Source organism: Glycine max, chromosome 6, assembly GCF_000004515.6.
Source record: "Glycine max cultivar Williams 82 chromosome 6, Glycine_max_v4.0, whole genome shotgun sequence".
NCBI classification, from domain to species: Eukaryota; Viridiplantae; Streptophyta; class Magnoliopsida; order Fabales; family Fabaceae; genus Glycine; species Glycine max.
The window spans coordinates 14784498-14805455 of NC_038242.2; the positions used below are offsets into that span (position 1 = coordinate 14784498).

Sequence of the window (20958 nt, forward strand, 5' to 3'; positions counted from 1 at the left end):
ATAACACTTCATCAATTAATAATTAAATAATTAATTTTTTAAGTATGTTATAAAAAATTTGATTCCTAATCAAGTGATTAACGAAGACTAATTTATTGTGAGAGATAAAATCTACTTCAATGGTCTCTACCTATTAAAGAAATTAGTCATTGAACACATTTGTTAAATGTGTGTTTGGGTGTATGTTTACTAAACTAATTTTTATCAAAATCAATTATGAAATTAAGGTTATTTATATTTAAATATTTTTATCCTGAAAGCAAATTTATTATAAAACTTAGTGTATTTTTTTTAACCTAAAATTTATTTTTTATTACTTATAATCAAACTAAAATTTAGAGTTAAACTTAATTTTATCTAACAATAAACCAAATATCTATATTTTTACTAAAACAATTGCCAGAAGACAAAATCAATTATAATATTTTCTTAACATGAAATCAAACTTGACTAGACTGTCCTTTGATGATTTACAATATATAGATGTGGGTTACCAAAATAAATAGACCCAGAATTAAGATGCAAAATTTTATTCATTATTACTTCAATTAATTTATAAAATTATATATAAAATAATAGAGATTTTTTTAAAGGAATAGAGATTATTTTTAATATATGATTCTTTCTAGTTCTAGATATATTATATATACAACCACAACCTCTGCATGCAAATGCAATGATGATAATTTTCAAATTAAGAAATTGTACGAGCGAATCCAAGAAAACTTTGTTTCGAAGGCAGTGAGAATGAATGAAAACGATGAAGCAGTGTCAAATATTAATTTGGCTTACTTAAAAAATATTCCTCTATTTTTTTTCACCTTACTCTCCTATATTTTAATTCACAATCCTTTTTTTCTTCTAAATTAACTATTTATATCCTAAGAGCAAAAATTAAACATTAAACATTGATAACTAACGAAAAACATTGATCGTATCATTATCTAATTAATGACGTGTGATAATCAAAATTACATAATAAAACATGATCAGTTAATGTTTTTTTTTTAACTATCAACATCTAATTTTAGTTTCGAGGATTCAAATAGTTAATTAAAAAAAGAACTCTAATAATAAAATAAAATAAAATGTATGTGGACAGATTTAATGAATTGAGATAGATAAGAGATCTACTTTTACAATTAAGCCTAATAATTTATAGCCAACAAGCACATCTCATTGTACACACTCAATGAATGAATTCTTACACCAAAAGAAAGATGGCATGCCGTGGAAATTAACACGCAAGGTTGAAGCTCAACAATACAGAGCTAAATACAACTCAAGATCGAATCTCTGCACTTATGTAACACAAAACCAAAGAATTAATCATGTAGTATAAGTCATATGGTCCACATTATCTTAACTTAATGATGAATAAAATTGAAAAAAAAAATGACGAAGTTATGCAAAGCCAACCTAGCTATTGAATTACATCAAATTGGATTAGATTCGGCTGTAGAAAATTCATTTATACCAAAATCCTTTTTTTTTTGTGGGAACCAAAATCCTTTGTTTAAGGATGGTTGAATAAACTATTTTATTTTTGACAAATGTTAGTAACATAATTTCTAGCTAACTCATTCTTTTGAATACAATCTTTATTATTAACTAAAATTTATTAAAAATCACAAAATTTTATATATCTCACTTCTTAATTAATTAATGAGCTTCATTCATAATTTTGTATTTCTTAATAAATTTTAATTAATATTAATAAAAAAATATGTTGGAAAAAATGTGCTAAAGAGTGTTACTAACACTTCTTTTATATTTTGTTTTATTTTTATTTTATTTCATGTGTGTACTATGCTTGGATATTTAACAATGAATAAAAATAAAATAATCATTTTATAGTTTCAAGAGAACAGAAAAAAGGTGCTTGCATTCTATGTCTTCAAATTGAAAGAAAAGAAATGAAAAAAATCAGATTTTATTTCATTAAAATATATTTTAAACAATTTATTAATTAATGAAACTTATATTATTTTATTTTAACTCACTTTACCCTGTTTTATTCTTTTCATTTATCTAAACATAATTATAAGAAAGTCTCCCTCTCTCAAAGGGGCAGTTTATATGAATTTACTGTTTTTTAAATATTTTTTATATATAGAAATTATCTTTATCCATGATGACTTTTTAAATTATTATCTTGATGAACAAAAGTTAATTAGGAAGCCACTTAGTTTTACCCATGTTGCCTTCAACTAAAAGAATTAAAACAGGTTAAATAATAAAATTATATACAATAATTTGTTAGTTTAATTTTTTTAAAATATTTGAAGATTGTATAATAAATATTTTATTTTAAAAAAATCATGTAAGTTAGAAATTATTTTTTGTTGCAAAAATAAAGCACCTTTGATTTTAAAATTCGTTATAATTTCACATTTTTTTTCAAAAGTTACTCAAAATAACTTATTTAATCATAAAATTTTAATTCTTTAGATTTTTGTTTTCAAAAACTTAAATAAAAATGCTAAAAAATTAAAATAAAAACTAAGAGTTTAATAAAATAGATGGTGTGTTAAAATTAACTTTTGATTTTGCTTAATCATTAATTTCCTAGTCAGTAATTATAAGCACACTTTATTATTCTGTAAAGTATGCCTCCTCCCTTTAATAAAGCTAAATCCTAAATATTTTAACTCGATTTGCATATTTTGCCCAATCTGACGCAGATTGACTCGAAATAGATCCAAGTGCCAATGCCATGCAAGCATGAAACGTGATAATTAATTATTATATTCTTTTATTCATAAGATTCAAATTTAAGAGCAATTCAAACTTAGTGTCCCTCAAACCATCGAGATATTAATAAAAAAAAAACTTAATTTATTTAAAATTTAATTCAAAATATTTAATCTATTTTAAATAATCAATTTTAAAAAAAATGCAAATTAATGCAAGTTTTAACACAAACTAATTAAATAAACTATATAAAATTATTACTTTTATACTTTAGTTATATGCAAATAACTGAAATAAGTAAAGAAAAAGGATAGTAAATAATTCCACATATGACTGGTTTAAGTAAATAATTTTAATTTATGAGACAAAATTATTACATGATTTATCATTAGCGAGTTCGCGTTCGGCCTAACCCATGACAGCAAAATTGACTTGACTCGAATTGGCTTCAGACTGAATTGACACTCGCACCTTCATCCACGGCAACCCTAGTTCATATTAGTCCACAAACCAAATTATAGTGTTAATACTCAAATAAACCTCATTTATTGACTCCATGTACCAATTTTCTTCATTTAGTTCATATTTGTCGAATAAAGGTAATGTTTTCAAAACAGTACAGACACATGAATATGTACTAGAAGAATTTAATTGTATGTTTCTTTCCGGATGCATGTATATTTTGCAAAGAAATATTAGGAAATATTTATTTCACGAAATGTTATCATGTTTTCGGACATATGGAGATAGAATTAGAATGACACTTGATTTGAGAAAATATTTTTTATTTTCACATTTTCAAAATTTAGAAAATACTGGTTATTTTTTTATTTTCTGAAAATGAAAATATTAAAAATCTTTTTGGTTTAATCAATTTTCACAATGAAATTCATAAAACATATTGTGGAATCATTCTCCACATATACAGAAAAAGACTCCAACATAATGTGAAATCATTCTCCACGTAACTAAGTCAAGAACCATGACTCACGAAACCAAAAGTCCCACCACTATCAATCCCACAATAATTACAATTTATAATCCCCCCCCTACTTTGCTATATCCGATCATATAAACTGCACAAGAACCTATAATTCCATATAAGTAGTTACCACCGTAGATCGTGGACAACGATGTTGGTGGTTGAGTCATCGGGCAGAAAGGCATTGGAGCTCCAGCCGAGGGCGGCGGCGGCCGCGGCGGCAGCGGGTAAAAAATACGTCGAAAAAGGAAAAAGGGTCATCGGAATAAGTACTACAATGTTAAGGTCCATCGGGAACGTCTTTCCGATTTTTATTATTCCCTCAACCTAACTTTAATACATGTAAAATAAAAGAAATAGAGGAAAATTGAGTGAAAATTGTGTAAAAGTATATAATGGCGGAATGTTCATTTATATAAACGAATTGTAATAGTTATACATAATTAGAAGAGATTAAATTTTCTCTAAATCAGATTCTATCAAATCAATTTATAATAAATGGCATATTTATTCTTTATTCTCAATAATTTCTTACAAGTTAAACACTACAAAATTATACATGACAGTAAGTTTTGCTTATCTGTCTTTCACAATAGAGGAAGTTAAACATTTTAGGAATTACTTATGGTGTTGTTATAAAGGTAAATGATAGTGATGGTAGATTATTGTTGTGATCAATCATAAGTAATCTCAATTATTTTTAAATTCTTTAACACTAGTTGAAGTGCTCATGTATGGCAAATAAAGAAAATTAAGCACAAGTAATTTCAACAATATTTTTAATGTGTTTTCTTTGATGTTATTTACGCACATCTTTTATCTTTTATCACATCCACTTTAAAAATCTTATTCAAATGCTACTAGAATCTATTTTGATTGGATACAGATAATTGCGTCAAAAAATTAAAAGCAAATAAGCATGCAATTAACTAAGGTCTCGTTTGGTTTGGGATAGTTTTTAGTTGAGTTTTAAAAATTTTTAAAAACAAATTTAGTTTTAGTTTTGAAAAATTTTAAAACCAATTTTTTAAATGTGGTTAGTTTTAATTTTTCTCTCTCTCTCTCTCTCTGATTTTTAATTTTAAAATATTCATTTTTTATATGATGGTGATGGTGACGATCACATGGTGGTAGTAGTGATAGATAGGCTAGTTATGATGGTCATGATTCCTATGCTAGTAGTTGTGACAATAAATGTGTTGGTCATGACGACAATAGATTGTAGTAGAGACAACGACGACAATTATAACGATGTATATAGTGGTGTTTGATTTTAAAAATGAATGTAAAAATATTTTAAAAATGAGTAAAAATAATTTCAACTTCATTTTTGTCATATATGCTTTGTCTTGAAAATCAAAAACAAAAAAATTACAACCATCCTTATCTGACCCTAATTGTTAAGTTTAGGATTCATTATATATATATATATGAGCAACATATTTTATTAAGAATGAAAACAAGCTTGCTTTGAGCACAAGGGATGTCCAAAAACAAGACTCTTTGCATGTTCACCAATGTGCTTAAAGAATAACCACATAAAGCACCCTAACATCCAAAAATATATCCTACCCATTTGTTACAACATGTTTGTTTCTCCATTCCTTAGCTTTCAAACCAGCGTTCAAGCAGAAACAAGAAATTCTTCTCACAAAATGTTGCTTTGGAATATGTGCCAACGAGATCCAACGTCTACACAAACAAGTCTTTAATATCATCTTCACATACGAATTCAACGGAATCATTGCATGATGAAGGAAAAACAAAAGAACCTTGAGCCGTTAGCTATGTTTCTTCTCAACATTGTTTGATTGAAGAAGGGAAACAACATGTCACTATGATAAGATAAAGAAGTAATTTGATTTTTTTTTTTGGAAAGCTTACTTGCAAGATTAGTGAATGAATACTCTTGATTTAAAAAGTGCACAGATATTCTCTTTATTTATTTGTTACGTAGTGGTGCCACTAATGATAGGCAAAGTATATTCTGCTCTTCATTTTGTGAAATAATAGTGGTTGTAATTATTTTCTTTTTTAAATAACCTTTTATTTATTTATAAAATAAGTAAAAATAAAAATCTAAGATTAATTGGATAATTAAAAAAATGAAAGAAAAAAAATAGTGGTTATTCATTCTGAATGTGCATCATAGTAAACAAAGAGTGTTTTGCAAGCCCACGTATGGGCCGAGGCAGATGAATGGGTTGACACGTGTGGGTAATATATGATGATGAGAGCGTGTGAAGGAAAAAAAGGCTGAAAAGAAAAGAAAGAGCGAGAAAAGAAGAAAATGAGGGTGCAGTACCACTGCTACCCTTTTCCTGCGTTGGCGTATGGTTGTTGCAGCTACTCACACACTCTCTCTAACCCTCTCCAAGCACCGTCGCGTTTCTCTCTCTCAACCTCACTCTTCCACCATCTCAATCATCACCAACCTCTTCTTCCAAACCCTAATTTCCTCATGGGGAATGCTCTCTTCCTTAGGATGCAGGTAATTATTATTTAATTAAAACATGTAATCTACAGTTAAAACTCTATAAATTAATAATGTTAAGACCGGAGAAATTTATTAATTTAGAGAGTTATTAATTTATCGATAAATTAATAATTATTAATTTAAAGAGTTTTTAAGTAATTATACTGTACATACCAAACAAAAAGACAAATTAATCTATGTCTCTTAGAATTATGTTGCAACGAACCTTGAACTCAACGTAAATTAGTAACTACTGTGTTCATATGCATTGGAAATCAATAATGACTTTTGACTTTGAAGTACAATAAATATAAACAAGAGGAACAAATGTGTTCAATGTATTCTTAAGCAAGTTTGGCATATATAAATTACACGAATGTGTTAGAGTATTCAAACCATATCTCACAAGACGACTTCTCATCTAAAAGGTGTTGCAAAATCAACTATGTCAGATCAAATACGTAAAGAGTTGTGTGAGTACAAGAGAGATAATCATGCAAGCACACAAAAAGACTTGCAGAGATGGCTTAAGGGAAAATTTGAGTTGAAATTTAGTCAAAGAACAATATCAAACACACTTAAGCGGTCAGATGACTATCTCTCTGCTGAAATAGAAAAGGAAAAAGCAGAGATTAAAAGACACAAACCAGCAAAATATCCTGACATGGAGAAGGTTGTTTATGAGTGGTTTCTCCAGCATCAAGAACGTGTGAATATCACAGGAGAATTAATTTTGCAGAAGGCAAAAGATACAATGAAACCCGTATACCCTCATGATGATTCAGATTTTAACTTCTCAATAGGATGACTTGGGAAATTCAAGCACCGACATGGCATAAAGTCATTTCGTCGTTTTGGCGAGAGTGGGTTTGTTGATGTACAAGACATGGAGCCGAAATTGGTATCGATTCGGGAGAAAATTGATCAGCTCCCTATGAAAGATGTTTTCAATATGGATGAAACTGGGTTGTTTTATAGGCTACAAGTTGATCATTCACTGGCAACAAAACAACTTGAAGGAAGAAAACAAGATAAAGAAAGGCTGATGGTAGTTATTTGTTGCAATGAAGATGGCTCTGAAAAAATTCCTCTATGGATTATTGGGAAATATGCAAAGCCTCATTGCTTCAAGAATGTCAACATGAATAGCTTGGATTGTCAATATCGAGCTAACAAAAAAGCATGGATGACTAGTGTGTTTTTTTATGAATATGTTCGTTCATTTGACCAAATGATGCATGGTAGAAGAGTTCTACTTGTGGTGGATAATTGTCCAGCACATCCAAGAAATATTGAAGGACTAAGAAATGTTGAGTTGCTCTTCTTGCCACCCAACATGACATCAAAGATTCAACCTTGCGATGTTGGGATAATAAGAGCTTTCAAGATGCATTACCGTAGAAGGTTTTATCGCAAAATATTGGAAGGTTATGAGGTGAAACAATCTGATCCAGGGAAGATAAATGCCCTTGATGCTATCAATTTGGCAATCCCAACTTGGACGATAGATGTTCGAAAGGAAACAATAGTGAATTGCTTTCGACATTGTAAAATTCGTTCAGCTAGTGACGTTGCAAGAAATTTGGATGAATCCACTTTTGATGAAGAAACTCAAGACCTCGAGACTATGATCAATCAATGTGGCTATCATAATAAGATGGATATCGACAATCTAATTAACTATCCAGGTGAAAATGAAGCATGTTCGGAGGTTCAGAGTTTAGAAGATATTGTGGGTACTATCATTGAGAACAATGCAGAGGATGACGGCGAAGATGATACGGTGTCTTTGGAGCCTGTTACGCGAAAGGAAGCACTTATGACGTCGAACATTATTCACAACTTTATGATACAATATAAAAATACAACACCTGAACTATTGGATGCAATAAGAAAAGTTACAGATGAGCTCCAAATAGACTTAAACTTTAAAGGAAAACAGACAACTATTGAATCATATTTCAATAGAGTGTAATATTTTTTTTTTCAGTTTCTATGAATTATCAATTTATAATTTTCTTGAGACCGAAAATTATAAAGGGATTTCACGAAAAATTATTATCTTATTATTTTATCGAGTTTTTCAATTTTTTACATTGGTCCAAGTCGGGATCGGACAAATTTATTATTTTAGAGAGTTTATTAATTTACCGAGTATTAATTTAAAGAGTTTCTACTGTATTTCTTTTTTCTTTTTGCAATTTTAAGTTTCTTTTTTTTTTAAATTAAGCAAAAATCATTGAAATATAATTGTTTAAATTCACATATGGCGAATTGGCGATTGCATCAATTTGTTATTAATTTAGTGCAGTATTGTTGTTAATTTAGCCTTAATCATGTCATTTGTATTTTTTTCTAATGTTAAACAATTATTGAATCCAAAATTATTAAAAAAAATTAAATAAAAAAAATGCAGCGATTTTGCTCATTGAGTGGCATGAGTAATAACAAAGCACTGGTGGAGAGGTTGCAGCGCTATGGAGTGATCACATCAAGTAAGGAGGCTGAAGTGATGGAGACAGTTGATAAAGCCTTGTTTGTACCAGATGGAGCTGCACCTTATGATGACAGCCCCATGGCCATAGGGTACAATGCCACTATATCTGCGCCGCATATGCTGGAGGAAAATTTGCAGCCTGGGATGCATGCTTTGGACGTTGGCTATGGTATATGCTCCATCAACCTCGTATTATAATCAAATTAGAAGATTATTGTTTGTCTAATTTGTATTGGACTGCGTTCAAGTGAAGTGGGAGGTTGTTAGTTAGTGAATCCAGTTTTTTCTGTGTATTCCATTACAACTTGTGTTGTGTATTTGATTTGTTCTTGATGTGGCATATAATTCCCTTGGTAAAGTGATTTAAGTTACAGTACTGTGTTAATGAGGCTGATTATTAATATAGATGGTAAAATAGAACTTGTTATAAAAGTTGTTTGTAAGTTGTACTAATAATAAGGCTGAATTGAAAAGGATGGATATTATTGCTTGAACAATGTGGATGAAGAGTAGTTTTGACAGTTTCTAAGTTCTACATCACCCTCCTTCCTTGGAGAAGTTGTATAGGCGTAGCAAGATGTATATTTGTTGAAAGCCAATTAGAATTAGGTTCTTCCTATTGATTTGTGTAATCCCAATTCAAGGTGGATATTTTGAAGGTTCTAAGATGTGCTGCTAAATGGACCCACTAGTGTTCTGTTTTACGGTAGTTTTCAGGCTTTTCACATTGTTATCTTTATTTGGTGTAGTTCACAATTTCAACATTTGGACCTATTTGCAGGAACGGGGTACCTGACTGCTGCTTTGCCTTAATGGTTGGACCCCATGGCCGTGCTGTTGGTGTGGAGCATATTCCTGAATTGGTTTCTTTTTCAATAGAGAATATTCAGAAAAGTGCTGCAGCTGCCAATTGAAAGAGGGTTCCCTTTCTGTCCATGCTGGTGGTATGGTTTCTTAAATTTTCTGTTGAATTAAATCCGAAACATTGAAGCTTTTCATTTTAGCACAATAGTTAAATTTAGTCCTTGTTTCAGGCATAGGGGATAACATAATGTGAGAGGTTGAATACTTTTTATTCTGTTGAATGGTGAAAACATAACCTGTTTGTCAAGATTTGCAATTTGTTTGAGGTTATTGAGTCCACTAAATCTGAAAGTAGAGTTGATCCACAAGTATTTTTCTTGTTATGGTCATCTGAAATCTTTCAATCTGTGTGATATTGTATACATCACAATTGAATCTAATGGATAGCTGCATGATTATTGAACGGTTAAATGAATCCATAGTTGGAACTCTGGATTAGCATATTGATAATTGTTGTGTTGACAGATGGAAGGCAAGGTTGGCCAGAGTTTGCACCTTATGATGCCATTCACGTTGGAGCAGCAGCACCAGAAATTCCCCAACCACTTATTGACCAGTTGAAGCCTGGAGGAAGAATGTTGAGTCCTGTTGGAAACATTTTTCAAAGGTGGTGGATAATGCTCAACTGCGAGGTTACTAAAATAGAACCAAAATCCTGAATTTTGGAAGGCGAATAATGCTTCAGATGCCAGTGTACACATGCCGTTAGAATTTGTATAGATAAAGTTTCCTGAATTTTGTAAGGTTAATGTTTACAGTTACAAGATCCATTCCTGGTAGAGTATAGTATGAAGTTCATGTTCTGCATAGTGAATTAATTCGTGTGCATATTATGTAAATATCTTTTACACTTTCATTTAATTTATTCACTTTTTAAAATTCTTTGAAGTCATATCAAATATGATTTTTTTTTAATTACAGTGTAAAAACTTACACTAACAATACATATTAAATTCAATCTGTTAGGCTAGTTTTATAAACTTTTCTTAAAAAAACTACTAATCCATTTACCTTTTTTGTTACGATTTACTTTGAAATATTTTAGACATTTTTCAATCATAAAAGCATTTTATTAAGAAAGCATAAAGAAACAGCGCTGAATCGTACCAGGAACTCACATCAAGATCATTAGCGGTCTTCACCCAAAAGTAAACAATTGCAGAATTGAATCATTTTTTTTTTTTTGAACGGCCTGAATTGAATAGTAAAATCGAGAAAAACCAGTTCTACAATACTCGCGACAGAACTCCCCTTCCCTATTTTCATTGCATAAATAATAGCAAATAACCCAAAAGAAAAAGGCAACAACAAAGTATTACTTATCTCCAATCTCCGGAGTCAGGAATTACAACTTAACTTTCATCTGGACATTAAATTAATAACAACGAAATACTTAAATCTAATCTGAAATTGGCGCCCCAAGAAAGGATTTTCCTTTAAACAAAAATTGACACTATAGTATATCCTCAGCTATTAAAAAAATGCAAGAGAACTCCAGCAGCTGACATGGGGAACTACATATGCTAACGCTCAAAAGGAGCCACGCCTTGGCCTGTCCTCAGCAACACTCACCTTAATTGCCCTTCCGTCCAAACTCTGAAAAAAAAAAAAAAAAATCAGAATGATAAAAAAAAATAAACAGTAAAAGTAGTCAATTTGATATATTGTTTCACCCTGCCCTCAAAGCACACACTAGAGGCAATTTCAAAAGCTGTGATTTCCAATCTCAAACCACTTACCTAGAGCATAGCCCATGACATTCCAGTTCCCTTCCAGCTTTCAGCATATTTAATTATTAATGCAGGTAACATTGAAAATTTTACAAAGAACTTGAGTAATACCTCGCCATCAAGAGCAGCAACGGCATCATTCATTTCTGTCTCATCAGACATTGTGACAAAGCCAAAGCCACGTGATCGACCTGACTCCCTGTCATAGACTACCCGAGCATTCACAACATTACCGTGTTTACTGAAAATTTGCTTCAGCCGGGTATTGTCAACATCCCATGGCAAATTACCAACATAGATTGATAAGGAAGACTCAAAGGAACGACGAGGTGGTGGGCGTTCGGGCCGAGTTCCTCTTGGAGAAGCCTTATTAACAGTCAGCAGTCTTCCATCGATATCCTGTCAGGAATAATATGAATAAGTTCAAAAAGAACAAACAGAACACAATAAAAGCAATTAGTAAGAAACATTAATGAGGATACACTCAAGCTTTTGAATGTGAATGACATGTAAGATGCATTTCACGTGTACTAAAAGAGTCACTCAAAATTCCTTTGCACAAGCAAAAAAGCTTCCATAGCAACAAGAAATTTAAAAAGGCCAAACTAATAAAGGTTTGTTGTATTTCATTCAGTGGCTTACAAACAAAAATATAACAAATAGTTGAATGGGTTGGTACTCACAACACAACTTTAAGATGTAACTATATATTTTATAAGGTATTAAATAATCATAGCCATAAACCACCTCATCTTTATCGTACAAGTTATGCAGCCAACACAAATTCACATTAACTGAAATGCCATCATTCCTCTTAATGGGATAGACCGAGACACATGTTGCAGATCCAGAGATGCAGAAGAGGAAGTATAGGCACTTTAAAATGGTCATATCATAGTTTTCTAACAATATGGATGGAATGCTACAATAGTTGGACAAATAACAGTATAGGTTCAAATCCTCCAGACAGCCTCTTCGGTTAAGGGGGGTAAGGCTGCAAACACCTATCCTCCCCAAATCCTACTAGGTGGAAACCTCCTGGACTGTTGAACATTGATTTCTTCGTTTTAATATGGGATTTTATGTTATGATGTTACTATTTATGGATTTCACATGTGCATCCTAGCCAAATCCTTGTCGTGTGTACAACCAGCATGCAACTTAAGAGTCAGCATTTGACAACCCTGTACATATTTATTTACACCCTGTTACAACCATAGACAATTAGGCAAACACCAACTGATAACACTTACCATTATCCTTTTGTTCATTTTAAACGAGACACATTTACTAGTGCAAACATTTCAACATACTTTCATCCCTTCTCAACTGTCACAAACACATAACAAGGATTCACTGCACAGCTAGTTCCTATCCTCACTGGTTAATTCATAACCACACATAAATTCAATACGAAAATCAAACCGAATTTTTCAACCCCTCCCCCCAAATTCACATTTGAAAACAAAACAAGTTATATATCAACTTACATAGCGGTTGAATTTCTCCACAGCGCTTTCAGCTTCTTCAACAGTACTCATCGTCACAAACCCAAACCCGCGACTCTGGTCAGTTTCCCTGTTATAAATAACCTAAAATAACAAAAAAAGAAAGAACCACACCGCACGCTCATTTCAAGTTTTCAACCCCAACACAATAACATTAACATAAATTCAAATTGAAACACGAGAAGGTAAAGAGCCTCTCTCTCTTTGTTTCTGACCTCAGCGATTTCAACGGTTCCGGCCTGTTCGAAAAGCATGGCCAATTTCTGGCTATCAACGTCGTAAGGCAAGTTCCCAACGAAGAGCTTGGCCTCTTCCGGCGGTTCGACGAAGCTCTCATCGCCGGCGTCTTCGCCGTTGGGCTCCCAACTTTCCAGGCCCGCTTCGGTTTCAGCGAGGCTCTGTTCTTCTTCTTGTTGAGCCCAATCGGAAGTTTGGGCCACGAAAGTTACAAGGGGAGAACGGTGAGTTGGTGCGGCGAGGGAGAGAGAGACGGAGGAGTTGAGGCATGAAAATTGGAGTGTGAGGGGTTTGGAGGGGGGTGTAAAGAGAGAGGGTTTGGTTTTGGTGTGGAAGAGTGAGGAGGGAGAAGAGAGGAGGCAGGACTCGGCCATGGTGAGGGAAGTGATAGACATTTACGAACAGGAGTGAGTGAGTGAGTGAGTGAAGGGTTTAAAACAAGAGTGTGGATAAGACCAGGGGACGCCTTTTGCTGCCAAAAATATCATACACATATGGGCTTCTCAATATGGGCTTCCGGACACTCTTCTCAGGATTTAGTTTTTTTCTTTTTTATGCCTAAAAATTGATATTTTATAACATCCACACATCTATTAAATCAACTAACTAAGACTCTTTGCTGTTGAGTTGACTTCAAATTTAGCCTCTGAAATTATAATAATTTTTAGCCAAGACTCAATTACTAATCCTTCTCAACATACAAAAATTCATTTAAGAGATTATTTTTTTCATAGATATTTTGTTACACACGAATCATGGATTGAACCCCAGCCTCTTGTCATACTTCTAACTATATATTACAATTTTATGTACATAAAAATATTGTTTATTATAATTTTACATACATAAAAATATTGTTTGAGATCAAAACTAATTGTATTTTTGGAATTAACATAAATCAATTAGTGAATTTGAAAAGAAATTCATGTCAATTGGGAGTAAAAGGAAGAAAAAAAAAAGTATTATGAAATCTTAAAGAGTTGAGTGACATAGTTTGATGTGTACTTTTTTCATTAAAAAGTCTCAAGAAAAGAAATCTATTAAAATCCATCCAAAAAAAATTCATCAAAATTTATATACTTTTTAATGTTAGAAGATTTTTTTAAAATTATAAAAAAATTTAACTGAATACCAACAAATTTTATTAAATTCCTTAAAAAATCATAATTATCTTAATTGAATACAAGAAGAATTATTTTTATTATTTAAAAATTTCTATTAAATAAATCCCCTTAAATTTTCTTATATCTTTACAAATTACTTACAAAGAATAAGACGGTGTCTCATCACTGGTATACAGACGATACAAAAATATTTACAGTACTGCATCACCAATTAAACCACTCTTTTCTTTTCTTACTACAACAAAATTCTAACATATGCTTACATCCGGGGTTAGGTAAGTAAATAAAAAAAATGGCACTGAAGAAGAATTGGAATACATTCACTTTGACTTAACAGAGCCACCTCAGTATACAAATTCCATGTCCCTTGAATTGCCTTCACAACCAAGTGTAATAGTCAATAATCCATCTTCAGGGATGTAGGAGAACTCCTCCTCCTTCATGTCCACTACACAACTTTTCGGTCTAACGTTGGAGTAGGCTCCAAAACGGCCACATCCTCTGCCTTTGATTTTTACTACGCACTGTGCAACATCCATGGTGCAGTCCAAGGCTTCTATTGCTCCTCCTGAATTGTACATGTCAAGCAATCCTATTGGTGCAAATTGCACATCATGACCAAACACCTGTTCAGACATACATTAACATTTTTTCACATTAGAGACTTTGTATAGATTGTTTTTCACAAAATGTAGATTGCAATGTTAGCATACTGACCCTTATTGGAGATACTGTATATATTTCACATTGGAGAGTTTCCAGGGATACTTCAAGTTTTCCTCTGCAAGACACCTTGGAAAGCAAGCCTGAAGTATTGTGAAGTAGTTAGTTTTGGTAATTCTAGAGAAATGGATGTGTTTTAGACTTTTAGGTTCTAAAAGGAAAGCATAGAATAAAATGTGATGCATTGATGAAGTATAATTTGAACCTGCCTTGAAGGCATATACTATGCAGTCTCCATTCCAATTTTCACCTGCAGCCTCTTCAAGAAATTCAACATCAAGGGGTCTTACTTTCCCTGAGATGGTTATGCACGAGGGTGCGGCTTCCAATGATTTCAGTGACTAGCTTCCTGCTCCTTGGCAATTGAAGACGCCTACCACCCCAGTCAGAACATTTAAATTACAAATTTTCAGCAGACTGCAAAATAGTCAATAATAATATGATTTTCAGTAAAGAATGAAAACTATTCAGAAAATTCTGGTTATTCTTAGAGACAGATAGTAACATTTTAACTTACCTTTTACCATCCATTACAGGATCTTCAAATAAACAATCTCGAGTAGGGTGGCCGGCATATCTTGCTCTCAAGACTGATCCATCAGGCAGCACTAGCTTCTTCAGGATTTTAAAATCATGATTTCCAGGCTTGTCACTGTAATGTATCAAATTTGATAAATATCTTCTTCTTTTTTTCCAATTTTTATGTTATTAAGAAAGTGATTTTTAAAAAGGTAAACCAGCAAGATCAAGACTTCTATCTGCTTTGGTGCCTTACCTAACATATACTGCACAACCACCTATTGATCTTGCTGCAGCATGGGACTCGGCTGTCTCGTGCTTGCTCTGAAGTAGAATCATTTATGATTTAAGAATCATATCAAGTAACTCATTAACATGTTCATAGAAACATTTGGACAAAGTAATGAGAAAGGAATATTGCATGGAACATGTCCAAGTCTGGCACAAATACCTCTCCCAGAAGAAGAAGACTGTTAAATGCGACAGAGGCGATGTGTAAGGTTTGAAATGTTGGTTCTCTTGGCATGAAATCCTCAGATGCTCTTGCTGCTGCACTATTCTTGAACTGAAAATTGAGAATGTAAAAGAAACAACTAGTCAGAGAAGGGATAAAACAAAATTTTAGATTGTACTCGCCTCTAATTAGATAGATTGCAAACCTGTAAATTGAATCAGAGTTGTGACACATGCAAGAAATGAGATTGTTGTCCTTGAAGTTCCTTGTTACAGATTGCTCTAGTGCTTCTTGAAACCGTTTGGTCAACGAAACACGTCCACCGTACTCAGAACCCAACGTTTCTATCAAATTTGGACATCTACTTTGACTCCATCTACACCACAGCTTGCAAGGTAACTGTGGGAATCATTGTAAAAGTCATATAGTTTTTCTGGGTCAATGATTCCCACTCCATATTTTTCCAAGCTGTCCATGGCTACATCTCTAAGGTTCCCTGTGGTTCCAGGTGACTGAATTGGATATAAAATCTTTGGATTATATTTTTTCAATGCATCTGATGATGGGAGTACACCTCCCCAGTAACCAGTTAAAGTATGCCACATGTAAACGTATCTGCAGAATTATACTCATTGTCAGTTCTTAAGTTACAATGGAGTCATGGTAATGGTATCTTTATGGGATCAGATGACTTACTTTACATTCATATTCTGTTTGATGGAATCAACAAAATCGTGGAGATTGTTACAAGAATTTTCGGAGCCTGCATTGGTGAACTTTTTGTTTTCTTTAATGTCTATCAGTCTGGTTGCAAACCTAGCAGTTCAAGGAAGATGTGAGCATGATGACTAAGAAATGGAAGAAAAAATATGTGATCTCAGTTGAAAAGAGACTTACTGGGTTCCCTCAATCACTGATTCACCTTCTTTGCGAAACGTGTTGAGGGTCTCTTGCCATCCATCATCAATGATGATGAACTTTGGCGAACAACCTTCATTTAAGAAACTGTTTAACAAAAGGCAAAATCATCATTTGTTATTGAGTATTGACATCTTCAAAAAATTTGCAGGCTATCTATCACATAGGTGAAGTTAGTTGATAATATAGTATATATAGTGTTACTAGTGTACCTCTGAAGGCCCTCTTTTATTCCTTGTGGACTCACTTCAGTGTAAAAAGCATCCCAAGTGCTCCATCCAAACCAGTCAAGATGTGCAGGAATCCTCTTGTTTTCAAGATGACAGAAAGTCCCTTTGTGTTTCTCCAATATTCTATGTCATCATAAATGGAAAATGTAATGAATCATGAGTAGCAACATGGAAGAGAGTGTTTATATTTGGACACCCATAAATTTCAAACACCCCGTCTACACCTCTCATTTTTTCTCTATCTCTTTCTTGTTATCACATTACATTATCAATCACTTATCTTTCGAGGGTAGTGAGTGATATATAAACCACCAATAATTTTAAACATTTCGCCAACAACTATCATTATTTCTCTCTCCTAATACATCATAAACTCTATCATAGCATATGTACAAATGTGAGGGTAACTATCCTCACTAAGTATTTTCTTTTACTTGAATATATTAATTAAATATTATGTTGTCTCATAAAAAAAAGTAGGTGTTGTCCTCATTAAAAAATTATTTTTAAAAAATGAATGTAAAAAATTAAAAAAATTGATACTGATTTTATTTACTTTATCCTTCTAATTTTTATTATTTTTAATTTTTTAATACTTTTTAATAGAACTTATACTATCCTCTAAGAAAATATCATATCACACATATATTTTATATCTTTTTACTCTCTCCAGGTGTTGAATAACATATTGAATGTTTACAAAACATTTTCCTATTTTTCCTCTCTTCCTATATCTCTCAAGGTGTAGACAACTAAGAGGGTGAGCAAGAATCATTTTTCATAGAATAATGACATTCCAGAACAAGAAACATACTTGATAGAGTCCCTGATCAACTCAAATGGATTGTCCCCTGAATTCACAAATGCTGCTTCTAGTGATTGGGAAGCTTGAACATAAGCATCTCCTGAAGCATTCAAAAATCTAAAGTCATATAACTATAAAAAAAATAAAAATCAAACAGGTGAGCTGAGAATGATAATAATGAGTTATCTTTTCTTTTCTTTTGCACAACAAGCAAAACAAAAAGTGAAAGAGTGAACTAACTACCCACTTTCAATGCAGAGCTGGAGCTCATTTGATTGAGTTCCCTGCAAAGTTGTGCGAAACTGTCCATCCAAAACAGGCAAAAGGAGAATGTAGCAAGTGTTCTCTGTAGTTGGCTCTTCAGAGTCAGAAGAAAACTCATCCTCAAGCGCAGACTCTTCTCTTTCTTCAGGAGCAGCAATTGAGTTTCCATTGGAACATCACTTGCAGATCTCCCTACAGGTGGTATCATCCACCAGATTTTGACTCTGAACAAAGATAGCAACTTATATCCCCTGCATTTTTGTTTTCCAAAATAAGTTTCAGTGAACAATTCTCATTGAGTTCCACGCAGATTGCAGATGTTTTATGTTGCTAGTAGATAAAGCTAAAATACAAAAGATACAACCAGAAACTATCAGAGTTAATTAATATACAAGCAGAATCTATCAAAATTAATTAATACACAGTCAGAATCTATCCGAATTAATTAATATAAATCAGAATTAGCAAAAATAATTAAATAAATGAAAGAAAAAGTTAAATTTTTGGATGAACCCGGGTATCTGGCCGAGAGCATACACTACAACCTGAGATTCATTTAATCGGCTAATTTCTCTAGCCATGTTTTTATTATTCTTATGGATTCAGAATCGAACTCCTGACCATTTGCTTGATACCATATCATACTGGTAAACAAAATTTTATTTTGATATATGAACTGATGAACATATTTTCAAAATTTTAATACGATAGGTTATATGTTCCTCTTTTTTGATAAAAAATATAGATTTCCCTTAAATTTGATGTTTATAAAAGTATAAAATTTGTTAACACTTAACAAGGTCCAAGAATACTGCCAACATATTCAAAGTCGTTTTATTTTTATATACAGGTGGTAGAGAAAGGAGAATGATATCATAGACTCACTGGAGTATTCCAAGATCAAAAACATGACGTGAACTTGAAACGGTTGAAGTTGCACCCAAGAAAGCAGACTCTGTTCCAACCACCGGAGAAACAACAATGTTTCCGGTGACATGGGTCAAAATCACCTTGCCCCTCACCTCAAGGCACCTGTCCTTCACCGTCGGCGCCGCGGTGATCGTCATACTTGAAGCTGAAGGTTAAAGTGGAGTTGAAGATGGAACAGAAAAGATATATAGCTGAAGTAACAGAACGTGGATAAGGGTGGAGGTAGAATCAGGTAGGAGTTTCAAGTAGCAAGGTTTTGGTAACAATTTATAGTTGGTTGCTGAACGTGAAACAGAACAAGTTGCGCAGTGATGGTGTTTTTTTATAGGAAGGGCGTTGAAATTTTATCCATTACAGGCATGTTCTGTTGCGGATAGGAACAGCAACAGGCATTACCAGATTGTGAATGTTGAATAGTGTTTTCCTTTTTTCCCTGTTGGAATTTGACACAAATTTTTTATAGAAAACAGAGAATATGATTGAATATTGCAGTGAATATTATTGATTAAGATGCAGCCAATATATATATAGGTATACAATCAAATACAATTATGGAATTGATACTAAAAAAAATATGAGAAATATTTGGCTTATTTGAAATATAATTTTCTACTCATCAATGCTAATCAATCACATATATATTGGAGAATAAATGTTAGCTGATGATGTGATCTCTTGATTGAGTAATGCTAGCTAATCACACCAGCAGCAAGTGGTTTGGTAATTTTAATTGGTTACATTTGCTTAAACACGAAAAACGAACAACTCAGCCTTTACCATCGTGGTGCCTCATCAATCAGCTTGTTTTAAAAAAACACTACATCCGTTTATAAGTTTCAATTTTTTAAATTTATTTGTTTATTTATGTAAGATTATAGTTCATATTATATCATGCATTAATTATCATTTTTAGACTAAAAAATAAAAATATTTTTAATTAAATAAGAGAGATATTATATTAACATGTATTTAGGAAAGAAAGAACGATCAATGACAATAGTCTTTTGAAAAAATATATAAATTTATTGTTATCAATTAAATTAATTATTTTTTTAATAAATTAAGTAATTTAATCTTGAAAATATAAACAGAGGTACTAATTACTTATTCATCCTATTTTATATGACATTGAAATTTGAAATAAATTTATTTTTTTCTTAACTAAAAAAATATTTTAATCTCTTAAACTTTAAAAAATGTTTTTAATCTCTAAAGTCATTTGACATTAACAAAAGTAATCAAAAGTGGTGGTGATGTAGCTCTACTGCACTTGAGTATCACTTTAAAGTTTGTACCGTTAACGTCGTTTGACTTCAGGAGTTAAAAACATTTTTTTTTTAATTTGAAGGATTCAGATATTTCTTTTTCAATTTGAGGATAAAATTGGATTTATCTCAAATTTCAAAAACTAAAAACATGATTAAATATTTTATAAATATGATTAGTCTTAGTTTTTATTATATATTTTTTTCTTCATGAATTTATTATCACCATAATGATTATAATATGATATACATCTAAACATGTTAGATTACACCCCTATCATCATTTAGGATTTCGACTGAAATGGATTGTTATGCTTTCTCCGTTAGGGTATCATCAATGCAACTAACACCGAATAAACCATCGGATGGAGGCTTTACTTCAAGTTACAATACAAAAAAGGAAATTACAGCCTTTCGAGTTAAAGTATTAGGCAATAAATAAGTTCTTTTTGTGAGAGAAAAAATGGATTTAATTGTGTAGAACCTTGTGAAAGTGGGACAAGAGAATGGTAACAATAAAGTCTATCATGAAGAAAATGCTTTCACGGAGTTGTGTAGGTCATGGTAGAATGCTTTTGTCAGATTGCTGGGGAGAATGTGTGTTACAAAATTATTACGAGGGAAATGTTGCATAAAATATGGCAACTCAATGGTGTTTTGACATCATAGATGTGGATAATGGTTTCTGAAGTTTGTTTTGCCATAATATAAAGAAAAAGTTACTTACAATGGTCATAA

The 20958-nt window shown here is 32.1% G+C and overlaps 1 protein-coding gene and 2 pseudogenes across 1 annotated transcript; 1 reads left to right on the forward strand and 2 right to left on the reverse strand.

The window, feature by feature from the left end:
- The first annotated feature begins 5966 nt into the window (after window positions 1-5966).
- On the forward strand, window positions 5967-10313 carry LOC100813132 (protein-L-isoaspartate O-methyltransferase 1-like; annotated as a pseudogene).
- A 427-nt stretch (window positions 10314-10740) lies between these two features.
- On the reverse strand, window positions 10741-13452 carry LOC100790280 (31 kDa ribonucleoprotein, chloroplastic-like). The gene is made up of 4 exons (NM_001252736.2): window positions 12967-13452; window positions 12734-12835; window positions 11355-11642; window positions 10741-11109 (listed from the first exon to the last, which is right to left on the reverse strand). Exons 1-4 carry the CDS (start codon window positions 13381-13383, stop codon window positions 11044-11046), a joined length of 873 nt encoding a protein of 290 aa, NP_001239665.1. The 5' UTR covers window positions 13384-13452; the 3' UTR covers window positions 10741-11043.
- A 754-nt stretch (window positions 13453-14206) lies between these two features.
- On the reverse strand, window positions 14207-19092 carry LOC100813664 (probable galactinol--sucrose galactosyltransferase 2; annotated as a pseudogene).
- Window positions 19093-20958: the final 1866 nt, after the last annotated feature.